Raw genomic sequence first — 18177 nt, forward strand, 5'->3', positions numbered from 1 at the left:
CGTCGCCTCTGGCCTGCAGGTGGCGCTAATTTCGTCTCCATGGTAACGTCTGTGTTTGGAGCGGCGAGGCTCTGCCCCGGGACCTTACGCGAACTGGTCATCACCGGTGAACGGTAAGTTGTCTTGCTCTTCGCCTGGTTCAGGTTCCGCTCCGACGAGCGCAGCCATGTGAGCGCCAGCTTCACCGCTGCTCTGATGGTGCAGGATGGCAGGTGATTGGAAACACGTCCCGATCCAAACCCAACTCCCGTCAGAAATCCAGTGTGCACCGTTTTGCGTGATAACGTTATGTGTTGAGAATTTCATGAAATATTGTGACGCGGACAGACACACCCGTGCTCGTTTTGGTCGGCGTCATTTCCGTGCACACGGACTGCTCACCTGCGCCGGTGATCATGTCGGTTCCACCTCGATATTCTGGACCGGAACTGACCGCAGTTTCTGATTTGGTCTGTTGAACTAGGCACCTTTGGTTTTGCTTCTGTGAATAGCCGAGTCTCTTTGGAAACCTATTAACCGCCAGGTAACACCGAGCAAAGAAAAGGTTGCGTTCAGTTGTCGTGGGGGAAAACGAACGATGTGGGAAGGAACACTCATTGGAGTTCCTTATATTTTGCTGTCAGCGTCAAAGTAGTTATGTGGAATGTGGACGTTAATGTCGAGGTCACTTGAAATGGAGTGAATTGCGATCAGCAAGTAATATCGTTACCAATGAAAGGAGGAAATGTGGAGTTCCGTGAAGGCAACTCGGGCTCACAGCGCTGCTTCGCGCTGCCAAGAGTGGACGGACGCTGACGCTGGTTCAGTCCCCAACTAGCCTATTGGTTCATTAGATTTCATCCACTCTGACACTGCCACCTATACACAAATATACTACGGAAATAAAAGGCATGACAAATAGTATTTATTTACAACAAACCCTACCCTGTATTTTGCATCCTCACCATGAGAGGAGTCTAAATGCATCATGCTTTATCACAGATGGCAGGAACTTCCAGACACGACCACGAAATGGCAATAAAAGCGCGACTGGACCTGTGCAAGACATCTGACCCGGTGGAGAAGGTCCGGCTCCAGTGCCTGACCCGAGGCTCGGCTGGTATCAAAGGTCTTGGCAGGTAAGGTGGCGTTGCTGCGTCAGGTATCTTCCCACTTCCGGTTGAGGTGCCGTCTGGGCGTGGCAGGATGTTCCGGTTGATGGACGACGACGGCAGCCGCTCGCTAACCTTGAGCGAGCTGAGCCGAGGGCTGCATGACTTTGGTGTGGTGATGGACAAACAAGAAGTGGGGGAGCTGTTCCGGGGATTCGACCGTGACGGCAACGGAACCATTGATTTCGAGGAGTTCCTTATCTCGCTGCGGGTGAGTGAAAAACCCACTGGTCCAGTTTTATCCGCCTCTGAAGGAGCTGAAGGTTTGGTAGACAAGCCCACCCTGTGAACAACCACATCTTCCTTCTCCCTCTCCCAAAAGCCCCCCATGTCCAGGTCCCGGCAGGCAGCAGTACAGCAGGCGTTCAGGAAACTGGACCGGACGGGTAATGGCGTGGTGACAGTCGAGGACCTGCAGGGCGTCTACAACGCCAAGAACCACCCCAAGTACCAGAACGGAGAGTGGAGTGAGGAGCAGGTGTTCCGCTGCTTTCTGGACAACTTTGACTCTCCATATGACAAAGACGGGAAGGTAAGCTACAACAGCCTCCACCAGACCCAACAGCCTGTCCTGCATCCTGTCGTGTCTCTGGCTGTAGGTGTCACTGGAGGAGTTCTACAACTACTACAGCGGCGTCAGTGCCTCCATCGACAATGACGCCTACTTTTTGTTGATGATGAAAAATGCTTGGAAACTGTAGAAATACTGAGAGACCCTCCCCACCCAGAGACCCTCTTGTCCCTATACCCTCTCCACCCGATACACCCTACCTGCCCTAAACCCAAATAGAGAGGAGTAACTGAATGTACTGTCGAAGGTGAGATATAAAGACTCCAGCCGCTGCTCTGACGCATTGGCGGTCTGCTGTTTTGGGTTCCTTCTACTGGACTTGATAAAAGCTAGACATGGTGACATAAGCATCCTCTTTGGAGCTGGCTCCTGACATCTCAGCACCCTCGACTCCAAATGACGGGTCATTCCTGGATCCATGACTTGACAAGTGCAGCTGTTCTTTGTTCCCACATCCAGAGCTGTGGATGGTGCTGTGCTGCTTCTCTAGCATCAGCAGGCTGAATTTTTCTGGGGTGAAGTGAAGCAGTAGACCCTGAAACAATAGACCTGGTTTGTCGAAGTCCACACAAAAAATGTGAGTTGGTATGCCTCACCCGTGCGGAGGTTCGGATGTCCACCGGCGGGGGTTTTGGTATCTGGGGCCACATGAGCCTGTAGACCCTGAGGGACACACAAAGACCGGGGTGATCAGACAGATCTGGAGTGTCAGGAGACTTAAAGGAAGTCCTACTTTTGTTTCCAGAACAAAAAGATGGCAAGGACTGTTGTGAGACTCAAGGCCACGCAGACCAGCACAGGCCACCAGGAACCAGAACCAGAGGGAACTGGCTCTGGACCACTCTGGCTGTGATGTGCCGCAGTATAGAAGGTAAAGGTGTCGCTCCAGTCGCTCCAGGTGCCTCGCAGCCTCCCATGTGGGATCGACCGCGCCTTTGCGTGGTACTGAGCATCACCCTCCAGATGGTCCAGGTCCAGCGCCAGAGTGTCAGAGGAAGTTAGGTTAAGGACCTGTGCGGGAGAGACTGGGTCAGCAGAGGTTGAGTTGAGAACCACCATTTAGTAGAAGTACCATCTTCCTGCTGGCAGTCCACAAGACAACCTGAAAGAACTGGTTCTGCACTGTCAGGTAGTCCTCCTGGTACAAGGTCCTGATGTGAATGACGACCTGGTTGGTGTCCTGGTTCTGGGTAACGTTCCACACCATCGGCTTTTTGGGTTTAACTGGACATGACCCCGGGTGGAGCGGAGACACAGACGACATCAGGGTGTGTTAGCAGCCACAGAGCTAACTGCATTAGCGACAGTGAACATCAACTAGCTTGAGCATGCTTTACGTTATGTTACGTTAGCTGCATAAGATATGATGCTGGCAGTGTTGTGCAGTTACCGATGGTCTTCAGATCCACGCTCATACTGATGGGGGCGCTGTTCCTCAGGTACACAGTCACATTGAAGAGGGCGAGTGGGTGCAGTCTTGGTGATGTCAGTGTAGCGCCGTCACCACGAAGACACACGACATCCCCCAAAGCCACACTAGTAAAGCTGACACGTCATAATCGATCAGCATGTGGTCATGACTCTTCATCGCTTGTTTTTAATCAACGTCACTTTTCGATTACTCTTGTACAGTATGCATCACTAGGCTTCCTCTCTAGTTTTTATTACCAGTCACTAGTATTTCTCTGTAGTCTTCATCACTAGTCTTCCTCTCTAGTTTTAATCGCTAGTAACTAGTCGACCTCTCTTGTCCTCTCTAATCACGGGTGACTGGACTTCCTCACTAGCATTCATCATCGGTCACTAGTCTTCCTCTCTTGTTTTCACTCGTCTCTAGTCTTCCGTGCTAGTATTCATCACTAGTCTTTGTCTCTCGTCTTCATCTCTAGTCTTCCTCAGTAGTCTTCATTCCCAGACACGTCTTCCTCACTACTTTTTGTCACTAGTTTTTTACTCTGGTTTTCATCTCCAGTCACAAGTATCCCACTCTAGTCCTCAGTAGTCGTCATCTCCAGTCACTAGTCTTCCTCCTTAGTCTTTCTCACTTTTTTTCCCTCCCTCTCTAGTCTTAATCTCCGGTCAAAAGTCTTTCACTCTAGTCTTCCTCACTTCTTGTCATGACTAGTCACTAGTCTTTTTGTTTCTGTTGTCAGTGACTAGTCATCATTACTAGTCACTGACCATCCTCTGTAACCTTAATCACTAGTCTTCATCACCAGACACTTGTCTTCCTCTCTAGTCTTTATCACCAGTCACTGGTCTTCCTCATTGGACATTATGACTAGTCACCAGTCTTCCTCTCAAGTCTTCTTCACCAGTCACTGGCCTTCCTCTTTAGTCTTCATCACCAGTCACTAGTCTTTGTCTGTAGTCTCCATCAATCATCTTCCTCTCTAGTCTTCTTCACTGGTCTTAAATGGTCACTATTCTTTCCCACTAGTCTTCATCACCAGTCACTACTCTTCCTCTCTGACCTTCCTCACCAGTCACTACTCTTCCAAGTCTTTCTGGTCTTCATGACTGGTTACTAGTCCTTCTCTCTCTTCTCACCACATAGTCATCTTTTCAATGGTTCCGTCTTCTTCATCCTCGTCACTGACTTGGCAGGTCAAGCTGTTGTTAAATGTCATTGAGATATGAGACCAACAGGTGATCCTTGGACCTGTAACACACATTGGCATCAACACCTCCTCCTCTTGCGCTCAGTTTTGATCACAACCCACTTCCACCACAACACCCCCCCTTCGTGAACTCGTGTCAGCAAGCAAACATCACCTTCATCATCGAAGCCGCTCTGACCATGAACCGTGGCCACCAGCAGGGAGAGGAAGATCATCTTCATCGTCAGACTCGTCTTCAAGTCCCGAATGGACTTGATCGTCTTCTCCTGCAAGTGTCTCATCCGTCTACAGGGGAAGTGGGAGGAGCTTTGACAGGAAGCGCTTGAGAAAACATCAAAGCCGCACAAAACCACCTTCGTCTTCTCTTCCTGTCACTTGAGTGTGTCTGTGCACAAGTGTGAATGTGTGCGTGCGTGTGTAGTCTGCATTTGTGCATGATGTTGTTTTAGTGGTGTGTGTGTGTGTGTGTGTGTGTGTGTGTGTGTGTGTGTGTGTGTGTGTGTGTGTGTGTGTGTGTGTGTGTGTGTGTGTGTGTGTGTGTGTGTGTGTGTGTGTGTGTGTGTGTGTGTGTGTGTGTGTGTGTGTGTGTGTGTGTGTGTGTGTGTGTGTGTGTGTGTGTGTGTGTGTGTGTGTGTGTGTGTGTGTGAGAGAGAGAGAGAGAGTGAGAGTGAGAGAGTAACCTGAGACACACACAGGTGTTGCAGAGAGAATTTATTCAAACTGTAAAACGACGTTATAAAAGCAGTGACATCATCATGGAGACAGGCACTTGTCAGTTGCTTCACCAGACGTCTGCCTCTTGCTGAGCTGTCAGTCAAGCACCTGGACAGAAGGTCAGGCTCGGAAGAGGAAGTGCAGGTTGAGTGAGGCCGGGATGTGAAGCGTCTCCAGGCTCAGGTTGGATGGGGTGAAAGGGAAGACCACCGGGAAGGTTTGTTTGGTGTCCAGAAGCAGCTGTGGAGGGTCGTTCCTGTCCTGCAGGCGGTTCTGCACACGCGCACACACACACACACACACGTATATATATATGAATACACTGTACGTAGTGCACACACTGGTATCGTTGCCACCTGAATGTTCCGGATGAACGACACGGTCACTCGCTCCTCAAACTCGTTGAGCGGCGTGTACAGGTTCAAAATCTTGACGATCTGGGGCAGGAGACCAGGTGATCAGTGACATCACGCTGACATCATCACACAGCGCCGTCCCCTACCTGCTGGGTGGTGAGCGCAGTGCACAGCGAGCAGATGGCCTCGGCGTCCTGACTGCTCTTCTTCTTCACCTGCAGCAGCTGTGCGGCCTGGATGACTGGGTCCAGCACGGCGGTGGTCCGGTTCTGGTACAGGTTATTCCCTCGGAGCCACTCCTCCAGCTGACTGGTGTTGTAGCTGCAAGCACGCGGCCAGCGTCAGCCTCGAGGCGGCCACACCAATGCCGTGTGTGTGTGAGGGAGTTACCGCAGCTGCATGCCTGTGCTCCAGCTGCACACGTCTTTGCGCAGCAGCAGGTTGTTGAGCGTGACGGCGTTGATGCAGTGGAATAGTTGGCGCACCACCTGCTCGATGATCTCAGGGTCCAGCCCGTGGTCCCGCATCAGCCCGTGGAAGTGCGCCAACTGGCGAATCAGCTCCTGCAGCGTGTAGCTCGTGGGTCCGCCAGCGTCCATGTCCATGCTGGACGAGCGGTTCCGGTAGCCCATGGGCTTCACTCCGGCCAGACTGGGGATGCTCTCGCTCTCCAGCATGGCGGACACTGCGGACACAGCACAGATGTAGAAGGTCAACAGGGCTTTGTTTCTATGGCACATCTTGATTCTATGGCTTGCATGTAGCAAAAAAGAAAGATGGAGGCTTTGCTTAGGGTAAGTCATGGGATGGCGCTACTTGCGCTCTGTAGATTATGAGTTGGCATATAAAGCACCTCGAATGACCATGTGTGTGTGAGGGCGCACGTTTCACTGGGAAGGAAAACCTATGCACCTATGCATCAACATGCAACGCGGAAGGCTGACTGCAGTGTCACCACAGGACATGAAGGTCACTTGTCGAGAGCCGGCATGTGACACCTCTGAAGTGAGAATGAAGTGAGCGGCCGGCCCCTAACCCTGCCCCCAACTCACCAATCATGGGCTGGATGGCAGCCTCGGCCACACGCACCAGCTGCTGGTAGATCTGGATGGACAGGTCGCTCAGAACCTGCCGGTACTCGGCCAAGTCAAAGTTCTTCAGGCAGTGCTCATTCTGTTTGGCCGTGTTCTGGGTCATGTAGGCCTGAACACAAACAAGCATGAGCATGCTTCCCACCGGGCGCCGCAGGGTTCCGGCTCTCACCTCCTCGCCACTGTACTGCTTCAGGCAGTGGAGGATGCGGCTGGTGTTAGCAAGCCAGAACGATGTCATCTCAAAGTCTTCGTTGTTTTTCTGGACAAACAGAGGCTTTCTTCAGCGTCCCGGTTGTCTCCAGGGCAGGGGGGGTGTCTCTCACCTTCAGAACCTTCTTGATGGCGTTGATGGTGGAGGTCAGTAGAGACTCCACCTTCTGGTCGTCGTTGATGTAATCGGCGTGACGGACACACATGAAGAGGATGTACGCTGGCAGGCAGGGCACCGTTGCCGCCACGTCCTCTGGCCTCACGTCTGGCAACGCACATCGGTCACATGACCAGCCCGCCGTCACATGACCAGCCGCTCATGACTCCATACCTGTCACCAGGGTCTTGACAAGCTGCGTCTCGTCCTCACGGCTGAACTCCAGCATGCCGTCAAAGTCCTTCTCCTTCCTCTGCACCGTCACCTGTCGGCCCAGTTCTGGCTTGGCCCTGTTGCTTTGAGAAACTGGGCACATGAGACACGGTTATTGGACCAGCTCCATCATCACATCCAGCCGGTGGACCTGGATCCACTCACCCTCCAGCTCCTGCACTCTCTTCATGTAGATCCTCAGTTGCTTCTTCAGCTTCCTCTCGTTCTTGTCCAGTTTCTCCAGCTGCTCCTTGAGGTCCTGCAGGAACGACAACGATCAGACCACCGGACATTGCAACAGAAAGGGCGGGGCTAACACACAACGCTCACCAAGTTGTCGTTGGTCAGTCGGCTGATCTCCTGCGTCACCCCAAACTCTACCTGAGCCTGGGGCGACAGCGACGAGGTGAAGCTCAGCAGCTGCTGCTTCTTCTCCACGTCGTCACGGAGACACTCGATCTGCGACTGCAGTGCCTCTAACTCGTCGGCATGGCAGCGCGACTGAGACTGGAGCTGCGACTCCAAAAGCCTGAGGAGTGTTGAGGATTTTACAGCGATTCAGATGCGCACGGGATACACACACACACACACGTTTGTTTGGCTATTTTTGTGAGGACCTCTCATTGACATCACCCTTTCCCCAGCCTCTCACCCTCAACCTAACCAACCAAGATACATGGTTTAACCAGAACTCAGAACCAAAATGAAACCCAATTATAATACACTACTTCTACTGAGATTTTAACCCTTTGAACCTTGTCAGGACAGACAAAATGTCCTCACAAGAAGGAGGCTTGTCAAGACTTGGTACTCACAAGAATGGCAAAACGTGCCCACACACAAACGTTTGTATCTCTATCCTGGTGGGGACCTCTCATGGCCATAACCCTTTCCCCAGCCTCTCCCCCTGAACCTAACCCTCCAAAACACATGGCTAACCTTAACCAGGACTCTGAACCAAAGTGAAACCCAGTTATAATGACCAGGTTATATTGATGGTTTTTTTTGGACCAGCCAAAATGTCCGGACAAAGCTAAATGTCCTCATAAGATCAGTATCTTGTCAAAGACTGGTCCACACAAGAATATTAATACATGTGCACACACGGGACAACCACATGAGATGACCCCACCCGCAAACAGGCAAAGCAGCCACACAACTGGTCAGTGAGGACTGAGACCTGGCGACTTGTTTTAGACCTTCATACGCGAGAACCAGCTCCCGGTCCTCTTCCACACCAGGGTCAGAACAACTGGACCCGTCGGACCAGTTCAGACCTCTACTGGGTCCAGCAGAGGCGAGAGGAGGACAGACAGCAGGCGGGTTAGCAGCTTAGCACATGAGCAGACAGGACAGTTACAAGACTAGCTTTCAGGGAGGTGTTAGCTGGCTAGCATGCAATGTAGCCTGTTGACATGGCAGAACATGAGCTAGTGTGATGTCAGGTCATCACCAGCTGGGGGCGCCGTGTACACACCTCTTAGCCTCAGTCAGAGACTCGATGGCCTCATCCTTGTCCTCTGGGAGTTTCTCCTGAAACACACGTCAGAGCACACTCAGACTTGGGCTCCACAGTGGCAGGCTTGAGGTCACGGGCCCGAGTCCTCACCCACCATGTGGTTGTCGAGCTGTTGGGTCGCTGCCACGATCTGCGTCTTGAGCATGAGCACCTCCTCCTTGCGTGCATCCAGCTCCTCGTTGGCAGACTTGAGCTGATTCAGCAGGACGGAGTAGCTCTCCTGCTGCTGTGGCCCTGCTCCACTCTGGACCGCTTGCTCAGCCACGCTGCGCCGCAGCTCGCTCAGCTCGTTCTTCAGCTTGCTGTTCTCTGACTCCAGCTCCTTCGTCTGCCCTCGTGACAGACAGAGAGAGAGTTTGTCAGTTGCACGTGAGTGTGTGTTGTATCTGCACTTGTGTCTCTGCGACAACCGGCATGAGTTTTTAACCAACAGAGTGAGGACATTTTCGCCGGTCCTCACAAGGTTTAGTGGGTGAAGACCTCAAAATAACTGGGTCATTATAACTGGGTCTCAGTTTGGTTCAGAGCCCTGGTTAAGGTTATTCATGTGTTTTGGATGGTTAGGTTTAGGGGGAGAGGCTGGGGAAAGGGTGATGGCCATGAGAAACCTCACAATGTCCCCACAAGGATGGAAAGACAAGTACCTTAAGTGTGTTGTAGGCCAGATCGGCAGCTTCTTGTTCTGAGTGTTTAATCTCAGAATTCTGCAGAACATGAACATGGTTTGGGTCAGAACCGAGTACAGCTAGGATGACAGCATGTGAATGAAGACCGGGTGGACTCACGCGGCGTGTCAGCGCCTCCTTCTGATCAAGATTGGTCTGCAGGCGCCGGCGCTCCTGCTCCAGCTCCCGCACTCTCTTCTGCAGCTTCATGAACACACTGATGTCCAACGCTGCCGCCTCCACGCCCATGTCCTGCAGGGGGCACCACGCTTAGACTCACAGGCAGACCGGCATGTCAGGAGTTGACCCACACTCACCTGGACCTGCTGCAGCGAGTCCTCAGTGTCACCCACCTCAGAGGTGGACACGGACGGGTAGTTGGAGTCGGAATCCGGACTGCTGAGGTTGGACAAGGTTCTCCTGTGACCTGGCTGGAACTGAGGGAGGGGCGAGAGGGAGGAAGAGAGCGAATGAATGAGTGAGTCAGTGAGTGAGCAAGTGAGCGTGTGAGTGAGTGAGCCAGCACCTTGTTCAGCGACACTTCCTCCTTAAGGTTGTCATATCTCTGTTCCAGCCTCGAAAATTCTTTTAAAAGATTCTGATAAAGTTTTCGCTCCTCGTCGAGCTGCAGTTGCAGAGTGGCTCCACTGTCTGTGGAAACACACACACCCACACGTCCAGCACCAGCAGGTCCACATGGTAGAATCAGAACTCACCACTGCTGCTCTGTGATTGGTTCATAATCCTCTGGTTCAGTTCTTCCTTCTCACTCTTGAGCAAGGCGTTTTCCGCCTCCAGCTCCTCCACCCTCTGACATCACACCACCATGGGAGTTGAAACGTCAAGTCAGCGTTGAAGCTGCTGCTCTGGTGTCACCGCTTGCTCAGCAGAAAGCACGGCAGAGCACTTACCTGCAGCAGGTCCATCTTCTCGATATTGTGCTGGTCCTGCATCATGTTCTTTTGGTTCTGAGCCTCCTCCATCTCCCCGTGCAGCTTGTCAAGGTTGGCCTGCAGCTCCCCCAACTGGTCACCTCCGCTCTGACGACTCTGGGCCTCCTGCAGCTTCTTCTGCAGACTCTGAACTTCTGAGCCGAGGGTCACGTTGACCTGCTGCAGCTGCTCGTTCTGGGCCCGCAGCTCCTTGGACTGCAGCACAGGCGGGAGGGAGCATGAGCCGTAGCGGACACAGGCCACTCCCCCATCTCTCCTACCTGGTCGTCCATCTTGCGCTGCAGCTGCACGATCTTGTTCTCCATGCCAGTGTTGAGCTTCTTCAGGTGCTGGGCCGAGCGGGCCTCGATCTTCAGTGCCTTCAGCTGTCGGCGTGCCAGCAGCCGTCTGAAGGAACACTGGATCACCACGGCAGCGGCGCGAGCTCGCAGGAAGCGCCTTCTCTGGAGCCAGCCGCGCACGTTCCTCTGGATGATCAGGGCCTTGTGATGCAATCGGAACTGCGATGACACACAGGCACACCAGTTAGCACTAGTGTTAGCAGTCAGCCAGCTAGCTCTCCTGTCAGTACCTCCTGGTAGATGCGCCGTGTGTACATCCCTCGTGTGTACGCCTGGATGGTGACTGCTGCCCGTCTCACCCTCAGGAAAGCTCGTCTGTCTCTCACCATGCGGAACTGTTTCTGACAGACGAGAGCCGCTCGAGTCAGGCGGAGGTAGTCGGCGTACCTGGAGGGATCGGGTCACAGTTACTTCCTCTCCGGCTCTGCCCCTCAGGTGAGTGACTGTGTTACCTGCGTGCCAGGTAGCCGCGCCCGTATCTCTGCAGCAACACTGCACACTTGTAGATCTTCTGGTAGCGCACTCTCTGCAGCCAGCCGCGCACCATCTTCTGGATCAGAATGCAGGCCGAGCGGAACTTGTCGGCTCGGAGCTTTTCTAGGTACGCCACCTGCCCCGCCCTGAAGAAGATCTTGGTCCGGCCAAACTGGAACATGTCCGGGTCCTGGAGCATACGCGTTGCTGACCACTGGCCCCCATCACACTCACACACTCTGACGCACACGCACCTGGATCAGCTTCTCCAGAAGGTTCCGGCAGACGAGCTTCTTGTCTGAGGATGTCACATCGCTCTTCTTCATCAACACTCTGTACCGACTGAAGAAGTCGGGATAGGTCCACCTGGTCACCGGGTCACATGGCAGGTCACATGGCAGGTCACATGGCAGGTCACATGACAGATTTGGGTGAGGAGCGCAGGAGGTGATCCTCACCTGGATGGATAACCCGCTGCACTGATCCGGATCGTCTCCAGGACACCACAGGCCCTTAACTGCTGTACTGCACGACCCGGGTCGAAACTACACACACACACACACACACACACACACACGTGACGAACAGCCATCATTTAATTACTGAGGAAAAACACTGACATGATTGTGAGTCACAGTGAGTGTGTGTGAGTCTCACGAGAATGGCTCCTTCAGGTCGTTGGGTTTGATGCAGCGGACGTAGTGTGGTGTGGTGGCGTTGAGCGTCTCCATCAGGAGGTGAAGAGAACTGCGGAACTGAGACATGAAGGTCAGCAGAGGTCACAGGTGGCACCAGAGTCGGCTCACCTGCAGTCCCACACTCTTCCTGTGCTCCTTGTTTGGGGCCTTGGGCGCCGACTTGGCTGCTCGCACGTTGACTCTGGCCGACTTGGACGACACCACATCGTCTTTGTCCAGGAACAGATCGGCCACCAGCTTGAACTGAGACAGCACCTCTGTCAGCAGCGACAAGGCGACATGACCTACAGCTCCCTGGCCACTCACCTGACTGGCCTTCAGGATGTTGACCTGCTCGTCATACACCGTGTCCCGGTTCTTCTCCAGGAAACCGTCGCACTGATACTCCACCTGTGAGCAGAGCGCTGCGTGAACATGACGCACCACGACAACACCATAGCGCAGTGTGTGTGTCACCTTGTCAGCGAAGTGTGCAATGATGAAGGAAGTGTTGGACATTCTGGGTTTCTGGAAGTGAGCGCTGCCCGAGTGCTTCTGGTACAGCTTCTGGGCCCAGTTCTGGTCCGTTCCCTTTGGTACCTGTCACCACCATCGTCAAGACCACAGATGGTCATTATCATCATTATTATCATCATCATCGTCTGTCTCTCCTTCACCTTGCACTCTTCATCCAGCAGGTCCAGAACACCGAGCCGGGCCTCAATCAGGTCGATACACGGCTGGTTGTCGTAGAAGTCGATGAGAGTCCAGGGGATCTGCTCCTTCATGTACTCGTCCTGCTCCAGCTTGAACACATGCTGCCGCACACAACAGAAACCACAACAACAATGCCATGGGAGTCAACAGCAAGAGAATTCACGACAGCAACACTCACAGAGTTGAACTGCTGTTGGAGCTTCTCGTTGGCATAGTTGATGCAGAACTGCTCAAAGCTGTTCACCTCAAAGGTCTCAAACCTGCACAGTCATGGGAGGACATCTTCAATATGGCTGTGTGTGTGTGTGTGAGTGTGGATGTGTGTGATTAAGCATATCTATCCAAATGAGGACCAGAACTCATAAATCAGTGGGTCATTTTAAGTGGGCTTCAGCTTGGTTGAGGGTCCTGGTGAAGGTTAGCCATGTGCTTTGGCTGAGAGAGAGAGATTGTACCCATAGATGTCCAGCACCCCGATGAAGGAGTGCTGTTTGGAGGAGGTCTTGAGCGAGAGGTTGATCTGCTCCACGATCCAGTCGAAGAGGTGAGCGTAGATGTGTTTGGCGAGTGCGTCGCGAGCATTGGCAGCCTGGCGGCTGGTCATGGTTTTCACGTAAGTCTCTGTCGCCGTTATCAACTTCCTGTGACAGAGCCAGTGCTCCATCTGTGGCAGCTCCACGCCCAGCAGCCGACAGAAGTGCTGCAGGTGAAGATCGTCCCTCTGGTACAAAAACATCGGCATCAACGGCTAGTCAGGTGACCACAAGTCGTGCGTATGAACCAACGCGAACCCACCGAAATGTGGCAGGACTCGCCATCACGCTCTGACACGATCTCCACATTCCCCAGGTGCAGAATTGAGGCCAGGATTTTAAATATGTTGTTCTGACTGCTCTCCTTGATCCCTGCGTTCACACACACAGTCAGCAGGTGCCACAGGGGCACAGGAAACAGGAAGTGGGCGTTACCAAGCAGTGTGAAGGCGTTGCACGTCTTGACGAGGTCGTCCGCGTCACTCACACCATCGATGAAGATGTTCTCACCCATGCTGGTGTAGACAAAGTCCTCTGCACTGCCTGGACAACAGAAAGGATTCAAACTTGTCAACACCACAGCAGCAGTGGGGCTGCAGCAGGGCTCTGAGATTCAGCTCACCGAGTGCCAGGTCACTGAACTCAGGTAAGGAGGACGAAGCGCAGAGCTGGTAGAAGATGTGGTAGTTCCTCTCATCTTCTGCCTGGAATGGGTCACATGACCTGAGTCACACTCCTCACTCACACACACACACACGACCTGCGGTGCCTCACCTGAAAGACCACACGCGACTTCTCCAGCAGATAGGTGCGCATGTTGGCACCGATGATGTGGAAGTGCCGGCTGAATCCGATCTGGATGTATTTTCCGAAGCGGCTGCTGTTGTCGTTCCGGGTGGTTTTGGCATTCCCAATGGCCTGCGGAGGGAGACACTGGGATCCTCAGCTCCCTTGGAATGGTTGGTATTCTGGTCACCTCCTGACACGTAACCTGACAAACCTGTTCTGACAGGTCCCTCAGGACTGACCCACTGACACAATTCACAGTCGCGAACATGAGCCCATTAACAGCTGACAGTCATCCTGAAGCCTGTGGTCCACTTGAGAACCAAACCCTGCAGAGGGCGGAGGGCTCACCTCCATGATCGGGCTGGATGCCAGGACCTTCTCCTCCACATTGGTGTCGTTGGTCGAGCCGCCCACGGTGGCAAAGAACCTCATGGCGTACTTGGCGGAAACGGTTTTCCCGGCGCCGGACTCACCACTGACAATGATGGACTGGTTCCTCTCGTCCCTGAAGGACACGGCTGCGTGATCAGTGACTCTTGAATGGCCACTGTGCAGCCCGTGACCTCTGACCTTGCCATCTGCTTGAACGCTTCCTCAGCGACAGCGAAAATGTGCGGGTCCATGTCTCCCATGTTCTGCCCGCTGTAGGCGTTGATCACCTCCTCGCCATAGATCTGCAACTGCTCGTATGGGTTGATGGCCACCAGGACAATCCCTGCAAGCCCGCGGTGTGTTAGCATGGTGGCGTCTCAGCATGCTAGCAGAGGCTCTGATCATCCCGTCACTCATTCGCCCTCCCTCGTTCCCCGGTACCGTCTGGTGTGAGCGTTAGCATGAGCACTGACCACAGTAGGTATAGATGTGGTTGGACTCCAGGAATCGAACCCGCAGGTTGTGCAGCACGGCAGGTTCATGCAGGTAGCTGAGCGCCGTCAGGTCGTTCTCTCCCACCAAGATATCTGGGTTCCGCAGGAAGGGAAGCGGGTGGCTCTTGCCATCCACAGCGTACTCCAGCGGCTGAGGCGTGAAGGTGGGATTGTTACTCTGGGGAACAGGAAGTGAAGTGCAGTGACAGGAAGCAGGTACCGTCTCATCCTCTAGCTTCAGGTGCATCAGCGGCTCGCCCTCTTTGTAGTCCTGGGTGATCTCAGCGGCCCTCCACACTTCGTCCGGGTCCGGGATCCAGACCCGCGTCAACTGTCGACACAACACAGTTACGGCCGGCATGACCTTTGACCCACCCACCGACTCACACTAGTTCTTTAGAATAATTCGCTAACACACGCCATCGTGAGTCAACAACAGTAACAGGTCACATGACCACCAATGAGGTTTAATCTCGAACCTGGTCATTAGGGTTGGAGGGAGGCGCCACCTGCCGGAGACCCAGGTGGGAGGAGTCCAGGACCAACCCAAAGACTGGTCTCACGCTTAAGATTACGTCATCGCGGTTTGATACAGCGGGTCCAGCCACGTCCCTGGGTCAAAGGGCCCACGTTCTGGCTCAGTCCGCCGACAGAGTTCGGAGCGGGCTGAGGTCCAACCATCCAGAACTTCACCTGCATCCACCCCTAACTTCGATACAATCCAGAATCTCTTCACGCGTCCCAACCTGACGTGACTGGGACCGGTGACCCATGACAACTAGGTTCCGAACTTCAGTTCAGTCACTGGACTTTCAGGGAAAAGTCCAGAGACGTTCTGAACGGAGTTTGCCCTCCATTTCCGGGCAGTCGCGACTAGTGTTCAGCAGGTGAGTGAGGCTCATGCCGGTTCTCAGGTGAGACCGGGACTCTAACTCACCACGGGCCGAGCCTCGCGCCCCTTACCTTCGTGTAGAGTTCGTTGACAGACATGGTTCCGTTGGCTGGTCGGTCAGTAAACACCCGAGTCACGGACAACTCGTCATCTTGCCAAAGAACCCGGAAGAGAACAGTGGTGACGTCACGCGCGTCTGCAGGTGCAGCACAGGTGTCTGACTTCCGCAGTGTGCGGTCTCCCTCTGACACGCGCGCGCGCAGGCGTGTCCTTCAGATTATTGCCTCGTCTGTGTTGCTGCAGCGCCACGACGTGGTTTCCACACGCCGATCCTGAATGCGCATGTGTAGAGTGAGCAGGTTCTTTCCCAACAACGGTCCAGGCGTGTTGCTGCACGGGTGACCGCTGCTTACGACAGTCAAGAGATCCGGAGTCTCGTGGAGGAGTCGGACCCAGGACACTGGGTGTGTGAATGACAAGAGCGATGACATCACGACGAAGAGCCGCACGGTCAAAGGTCAGCTGACTCTGTGACTGGACCCACCTTCTCCCAGAAATCTTTCGAGTCAAACTGCAGCTCAGCTTGTGTTTGTGGTTTCCATGGAGACGGCGAGTCCTGCCGCAAGGGTCCCACAACAACATGTTCCTGAGGAAGTCAAGACCCAGAACCGGACCAAAGCAGGCACAGGTGCGCCTTCAGTTAGTCCTCCCCCTCTGACTAATGTGTAAACATCATTGCGTGTGACTCCTGCAACAGGAAGTGACCCGGGACCAGCTGCTGGACTTCTCCAGGACTCAGAGGAGCTGCTTCGTGAAGAATCAATGGCTCCAGAGTTCAGATCGCCAAGTGGTGAGAAAGCAAGCAGAGAGACTGGCGAGCAGCGCCCTGCAGGAGCAGCAGAGCGACATGGAGGAGCGCAGGAAGAGGTCAGCCTATATTGCACATCCCTCCGTGCTCCAGGGATGACCTCCCTGCTGTGTCCTCAGGCTGTGGCGCCTGCTGCAGGATGAGGAGGTGCAGCTCCTGCAGGACATGGAGGGGAAGAGCAACAAAGAGACACCTGAAGAGAGACAAGCAAAGATGGCAGAAAGAGCCAAGGCACTGCGGGAAAAACGAGAGACGGAAAGAAAACAGTTGGTGGACAACAAGCTGGACCAGCTGTTCAGGTGAGACACACGCAGACAGAGAGACTGTCAAGCTGCAGTGCCTGAGGCGGGCTGTGGGGGCTGCAGGGAGAAGTGTCAGGAGCTGAGGAACAACCAGAGTCGGCAGTTGGCGCAGCATGTCAGTGCAGACCGAGCAGGTCAGCTGCGCAGCCGGAAGGAGCAGCTGGAGCGTCTGCGCCAGGAAGACGACATGTTCAACCGGCTGTGGGCTGCGGACGGGCGAGCGAAGGAGGAGCGAGAGAGGCAGCGGGTGCAGAAGGAGCAGGAGAGAGGAGAAGAGCTGATGAAGGAGCTGAAGATGCAGATGGAGGCGTCTGAGAAGCAGAGGCGTCGTGACCGGGAGCTGAAGGAGGAGGAGGCCCATCTGCTGGTACGTCTGTCTGTCTGTCTGTCTACTCACATGCTGCAGCTCACTGACAGGTGTGTGTGTGCAGAGGCAACAGCAGGAGGTGCTGCAGCTGCAGATGCAGAGGGAGCAGCACCAGAAGCTGCAGCTGCAGGAGGGCAGACGGCAGCAACTGGACGAAAGTCTGCGGGAGAAGATGCAGCGAGTGGCCAGGGAGGAGCAGGACGAGCTGCAGATGGACCTCCAGGTCCTACAGCAGCTGCAGAGTGGCCACAACGATCGTGCCGCAGCAGCAGTCAGGAAGGTACGCTGTCACCGGGGGGCGCTCTCGCCAGGTGAGCCGCTGACGTTGTTCCACTGCACTCAGGAGCGGTTGCGTGCAGAGCAGCTGGCATTTCTCGGATACGTGCAGGAGCAGCGGCGGCAGCAGGAGCAGCAGGACCAGGAGACGCAGCGCCTGCAGGAGCAACAGCTGTGGGATGTCCAGCTCAGACAGGAGCAACAGAAGCAGCTGAAGCAGAATGCTGGGCGCCAGCTGACCAGGGATGTGATGGACTCTTTTCACCTGCAGGTGGCACACAAGCGTGAGTCGCGACAGCTGCTGGACCTGATCCTTCTCCTGCAACTGTAGAGCATGTGATGAATGTGATGATGTGCAGGCGGGGAACGCACACTCCTCAGAGAGACGGAGCAGACACGCAGGCTGATGGAGGAGCTGAAGCTGACAGAGGAGGAGAACCCGCCACACTCTGCCCTTCCTGTGACATCACACTGACCAACACATGCGCAGACGCAGCCGCAGACATGAAGGAAGACCAGATCCAGGAGTGTTCCTCCGTCCAGAGGAGGGGTGATGTCATCACTGCATCATCTTCACGTGTCACAGATACAAATAAACTCATCCGTATCTGTATGTCTGTTCTGGTAACTTCAGACTAAGTGGTGTGTACGAGAGGAGGAGAGAGAGCGCACACACACACACACGACAACCCACACGGACAGACACACAAACTAGAATCTTCATTAAGAACAAACACACTTGAACCCTGATGGAGACACACACACCTTTGTCACACCATCTTTGTGGGGACCTCTTATTGTCATCACCCTTTCCCCAGCCTCTCCCCCTAAACCTAACCATCCAAAACACC

The 18177-nt window shown here is 54.2% G+C and overlaps 4 protein-coding genes across 7 annotated transcripts; 2 read left to right on the forward strand and 2 right to left on the reverse strand.

Moving 5' to 3' along the window:
- Positions 1–44: 44 nt before the first annotated feature.
- Positions 45–2069, forward strand: capslb (calcyphosine-like b). Of its 3 annotated transcripts, none has more exons than XM_053874095.1 (5): positions 45–113; positions 982–1118; positions 1185–1362; positions 1474–1683; positions 1751–2069. In XM_053874095.1, the coding sequence occupies exons 2-5, from the start codon at positions 982–984 to the stop codon at positions 1850–1852; spliced, it is 627 nt and encodes a 208-aa protein (XP_053730070.1). In that variant the 5' UTR covers positions 45–113; the 3' UTR covers positions 1853–2069. The 3 variants fall into 3 exon arrangements, with proteins under 3 accessions (XP_053730070.1, XP_053730069.1, XP_053730068.1); XM_053874094.1 differs by having other exon boundaries at positions 102–212; XM_053874093.1 differs by lacking the exon at positions 45–113 and having other exon boundaries at positions 872–1118.
- LOC128764341 (interleukin-7 receptor subunit alpha-like) lies at positions 1921–4629 on the reverse strand. The gene is made up of 7 exons (XM_053874070.1): positions 4498–4629; positions 4273–4384; positions 3113–3267; positions 2795–2946; positions 2456–2733; positions 2319–2385; positions 1921–2257 (listed from the first exon to the last, which is right to left on the reverse strand). Exons 1-7 carry the CDS (start codon positions 4622–4624, stop codon positions 2033–2035), a joined length of 1116 nt encoding a protein of 371 aa, XP_053730045.1. The 5' UTR covers positions 4625–4629; the 3' UTR covers positions 1921–2032.
- A 425-nt stretch (positions 4630–5054) lies between these two features.
- On the reverse strand, positions 5055–15993 carry myo5b (myosin VB). 2 transcript variants are annotated; one of them, XM_053873988.1, is made up of 40 exons: positions 15585–15993; positions 14842–14952; positions 14601–14772; positions 14326–14470; positions 14104–14260; positions 13741–13884; positions 13589–13670; positions 13402–13509; positions 13229–13338; positions 12889–13154; positions 12612–12693; positions 12394–12534; positions 12194–12316; positions 12044–12127; positions 11846–11980; positions 11697–11794; positions 11498–11584; positions 11294–11405; positions 11018–11229; positions 10796–10952; positions 10485–10724; positions 10183–10419; positions 9988–10081; positions 9798–9922; positions 9589–9708; positions 9392–9523; positions 9251–9310; positions 8701–8934; positions 8565–8620; positions 8268–8366; positions 7418–7616; positions 7253–7346; positions 7049–7180; positions 6831–6982; positions 6677–6766; positions 6466–6616; positions 5804–6098; positions 5560–5734; positions 5414–5494; positions 5055–5330 (listed from the first exon to the last, which is right to left on the reverse strand). In XM_053873988.1, the coding sequence occupies exons 1-40, from the start codon at positions 15609–15611 to the stop codon at positions 5178–5180; spliced, it is 5472 nt and encodes a 1823-aa protein (XP_053729963.1). In that variant the 5' UTR covers positions 15612–15993; the 3' UTR covers positions 5055–5177. The 2 variants fall into 2 exon arrangements, with proteins under 2 accessions (XP_053729963.1, XP_053729964.1); XM_053873989.1 differs by lacking the exon at positions 8268–8366 and having other exon boundaries at positions 15585–15991.
- On the forward strand, positions 15662–17941 carry LOC128764336 (cilia- and flagella-associated protein 53-like). The gene is made up of 8 exons (XM_053874066.1): positions 15662–16030; positions 16120–16201; positions 16271–16440; positions 16501–16680; positions 16747–17050; positions 17115–17330; positions 17394–17610; positions 17686–17941. The coding sequence occupies exons 2-8, from the start codon at positions 16154–16156 to the stop codon at positions 17799–17801; spliced, it is 1251 nt and encodes a 416-aa protein (XP_053730041.1). The 5' UTR covers positions 15662–16030; positions 16120–16153; the 3' UTR covers positions 17802–17941.
- The last annotated feature ends 236 nt before the right edge of the window (positions 17942–18177 follow it).

The sequence above is a fragment of the Synchiropus splendidus genome, chromosome 8, assembly GCF_027744825.2.
Source record: "Synchiropus splendidus isolate RoL2022-P1 chromosome 8, RoL_Sspl_1.0, whole genome shotgun sequence".
NCBI classification, from domain to species: domain Eukaryota; kingdom Metazoa; phylum Chordata; class Actinopteri; order Syngnathiformes; family Callionymidae; genus Synchiropus; species Synchiropus splendidus.

What these genes read in the sequence shown, in the direction of transcription:
- capslb (XM_053874093.1), top strand. Translation starts at nt 961, where the DNA reads ATGCATCATGCTTTATCACAGATGGCAGGAACTTCCAGACACGACCAC. An exon ending in GGTATCAAAGGTCTTGGCAG is followed by an intron (nt 1,119 to 1,184) that starts GTAAGGTGGCGT and finishes TGGGCGTGGCAG; the next exon opens with GATGTTCCGGTTGATGGACG. An exon ending in AGTTCCTTATCTCGCTGCGG is followed by an intron (nt 1,363 to 1,473) that starts GTGAGTGAAAAA and finishes CTCTCCCAAAAG; the next exon opens with CCCCCCATGTCCAGGTCCCG.
- LOC128764341 (XM_053874070.1), bottom strand. Translation starts at nt 4,624, where the DNA reads ATGAGACACTTGCAGGAGAAGACGATCAAGTCCATTCGGGACTTGAAG. An exon ending in CGTGGATCTGAAGACCATCG is followed by an intron (nt 2,947 to 3,112) that starts GTAACTGCACAA and finishes GGTCATGTCCAG; the next exon opens with TTAAACCCAAAAAGCCGATG. An exon ending in TTTTTGTTCTGGAAACAAAA is followed by an intron (nt 2,386 to 2,455) that starts GTAGGACTTCCT and finishes TGTGTCCCTCAG; the next exon opens with GGTCTACAGGCTCATGTGGC.
- myo5b (XM_053873988.1), bottom strand. Translation starts at nt 15,611, where the DNA reads ATGTCTGTCAACGAACTCTACACGAAG. An exon ending in CGCGGCTACCTGGCACGCAG is followed by an intron (nt 10,953 to 11,017) that starts GTAACACAGTCA and finishes CGATCCCTCCAG; the next exon opens with GTACGCCGACTACCTCCGCC. An exon ending in AGGAAGTGTCGCTGAACAAG is followed by an intron (nt 9,709 to 9,797) that starts GTGCTGGCTCAC and finishes CCCCTCCCTCAG; the next exon opens with TTCCAGCCAGGTCACAGGAG.
- LOC128764336 (XM_053874066.1), top strand. Translation starts at nt 16,154, where the DNA reads ATGTTCCTGAGGAAGTCAAGACCCAGAACCGGACCAAAGCAGGCACAG. An exon ending in CCGGACCAAAGCAGGCACAG is followed by an intron (nt 16,202 to 16,270) that starts GTGCGCCTTCAG and finishes CTCCTGCAACAG; the next exon opens with GAAGTGACCCGGGACCAGCT. An exon ending in AAGCTGGACCAGCTGTTCAG is followed by an intron (nt 16,681 to 16,746) that starts GTGAGACACACG and finishes TGGGGGCTGCAG; the next exon opens with GGAGAAGTGTCAGGAGCTGA.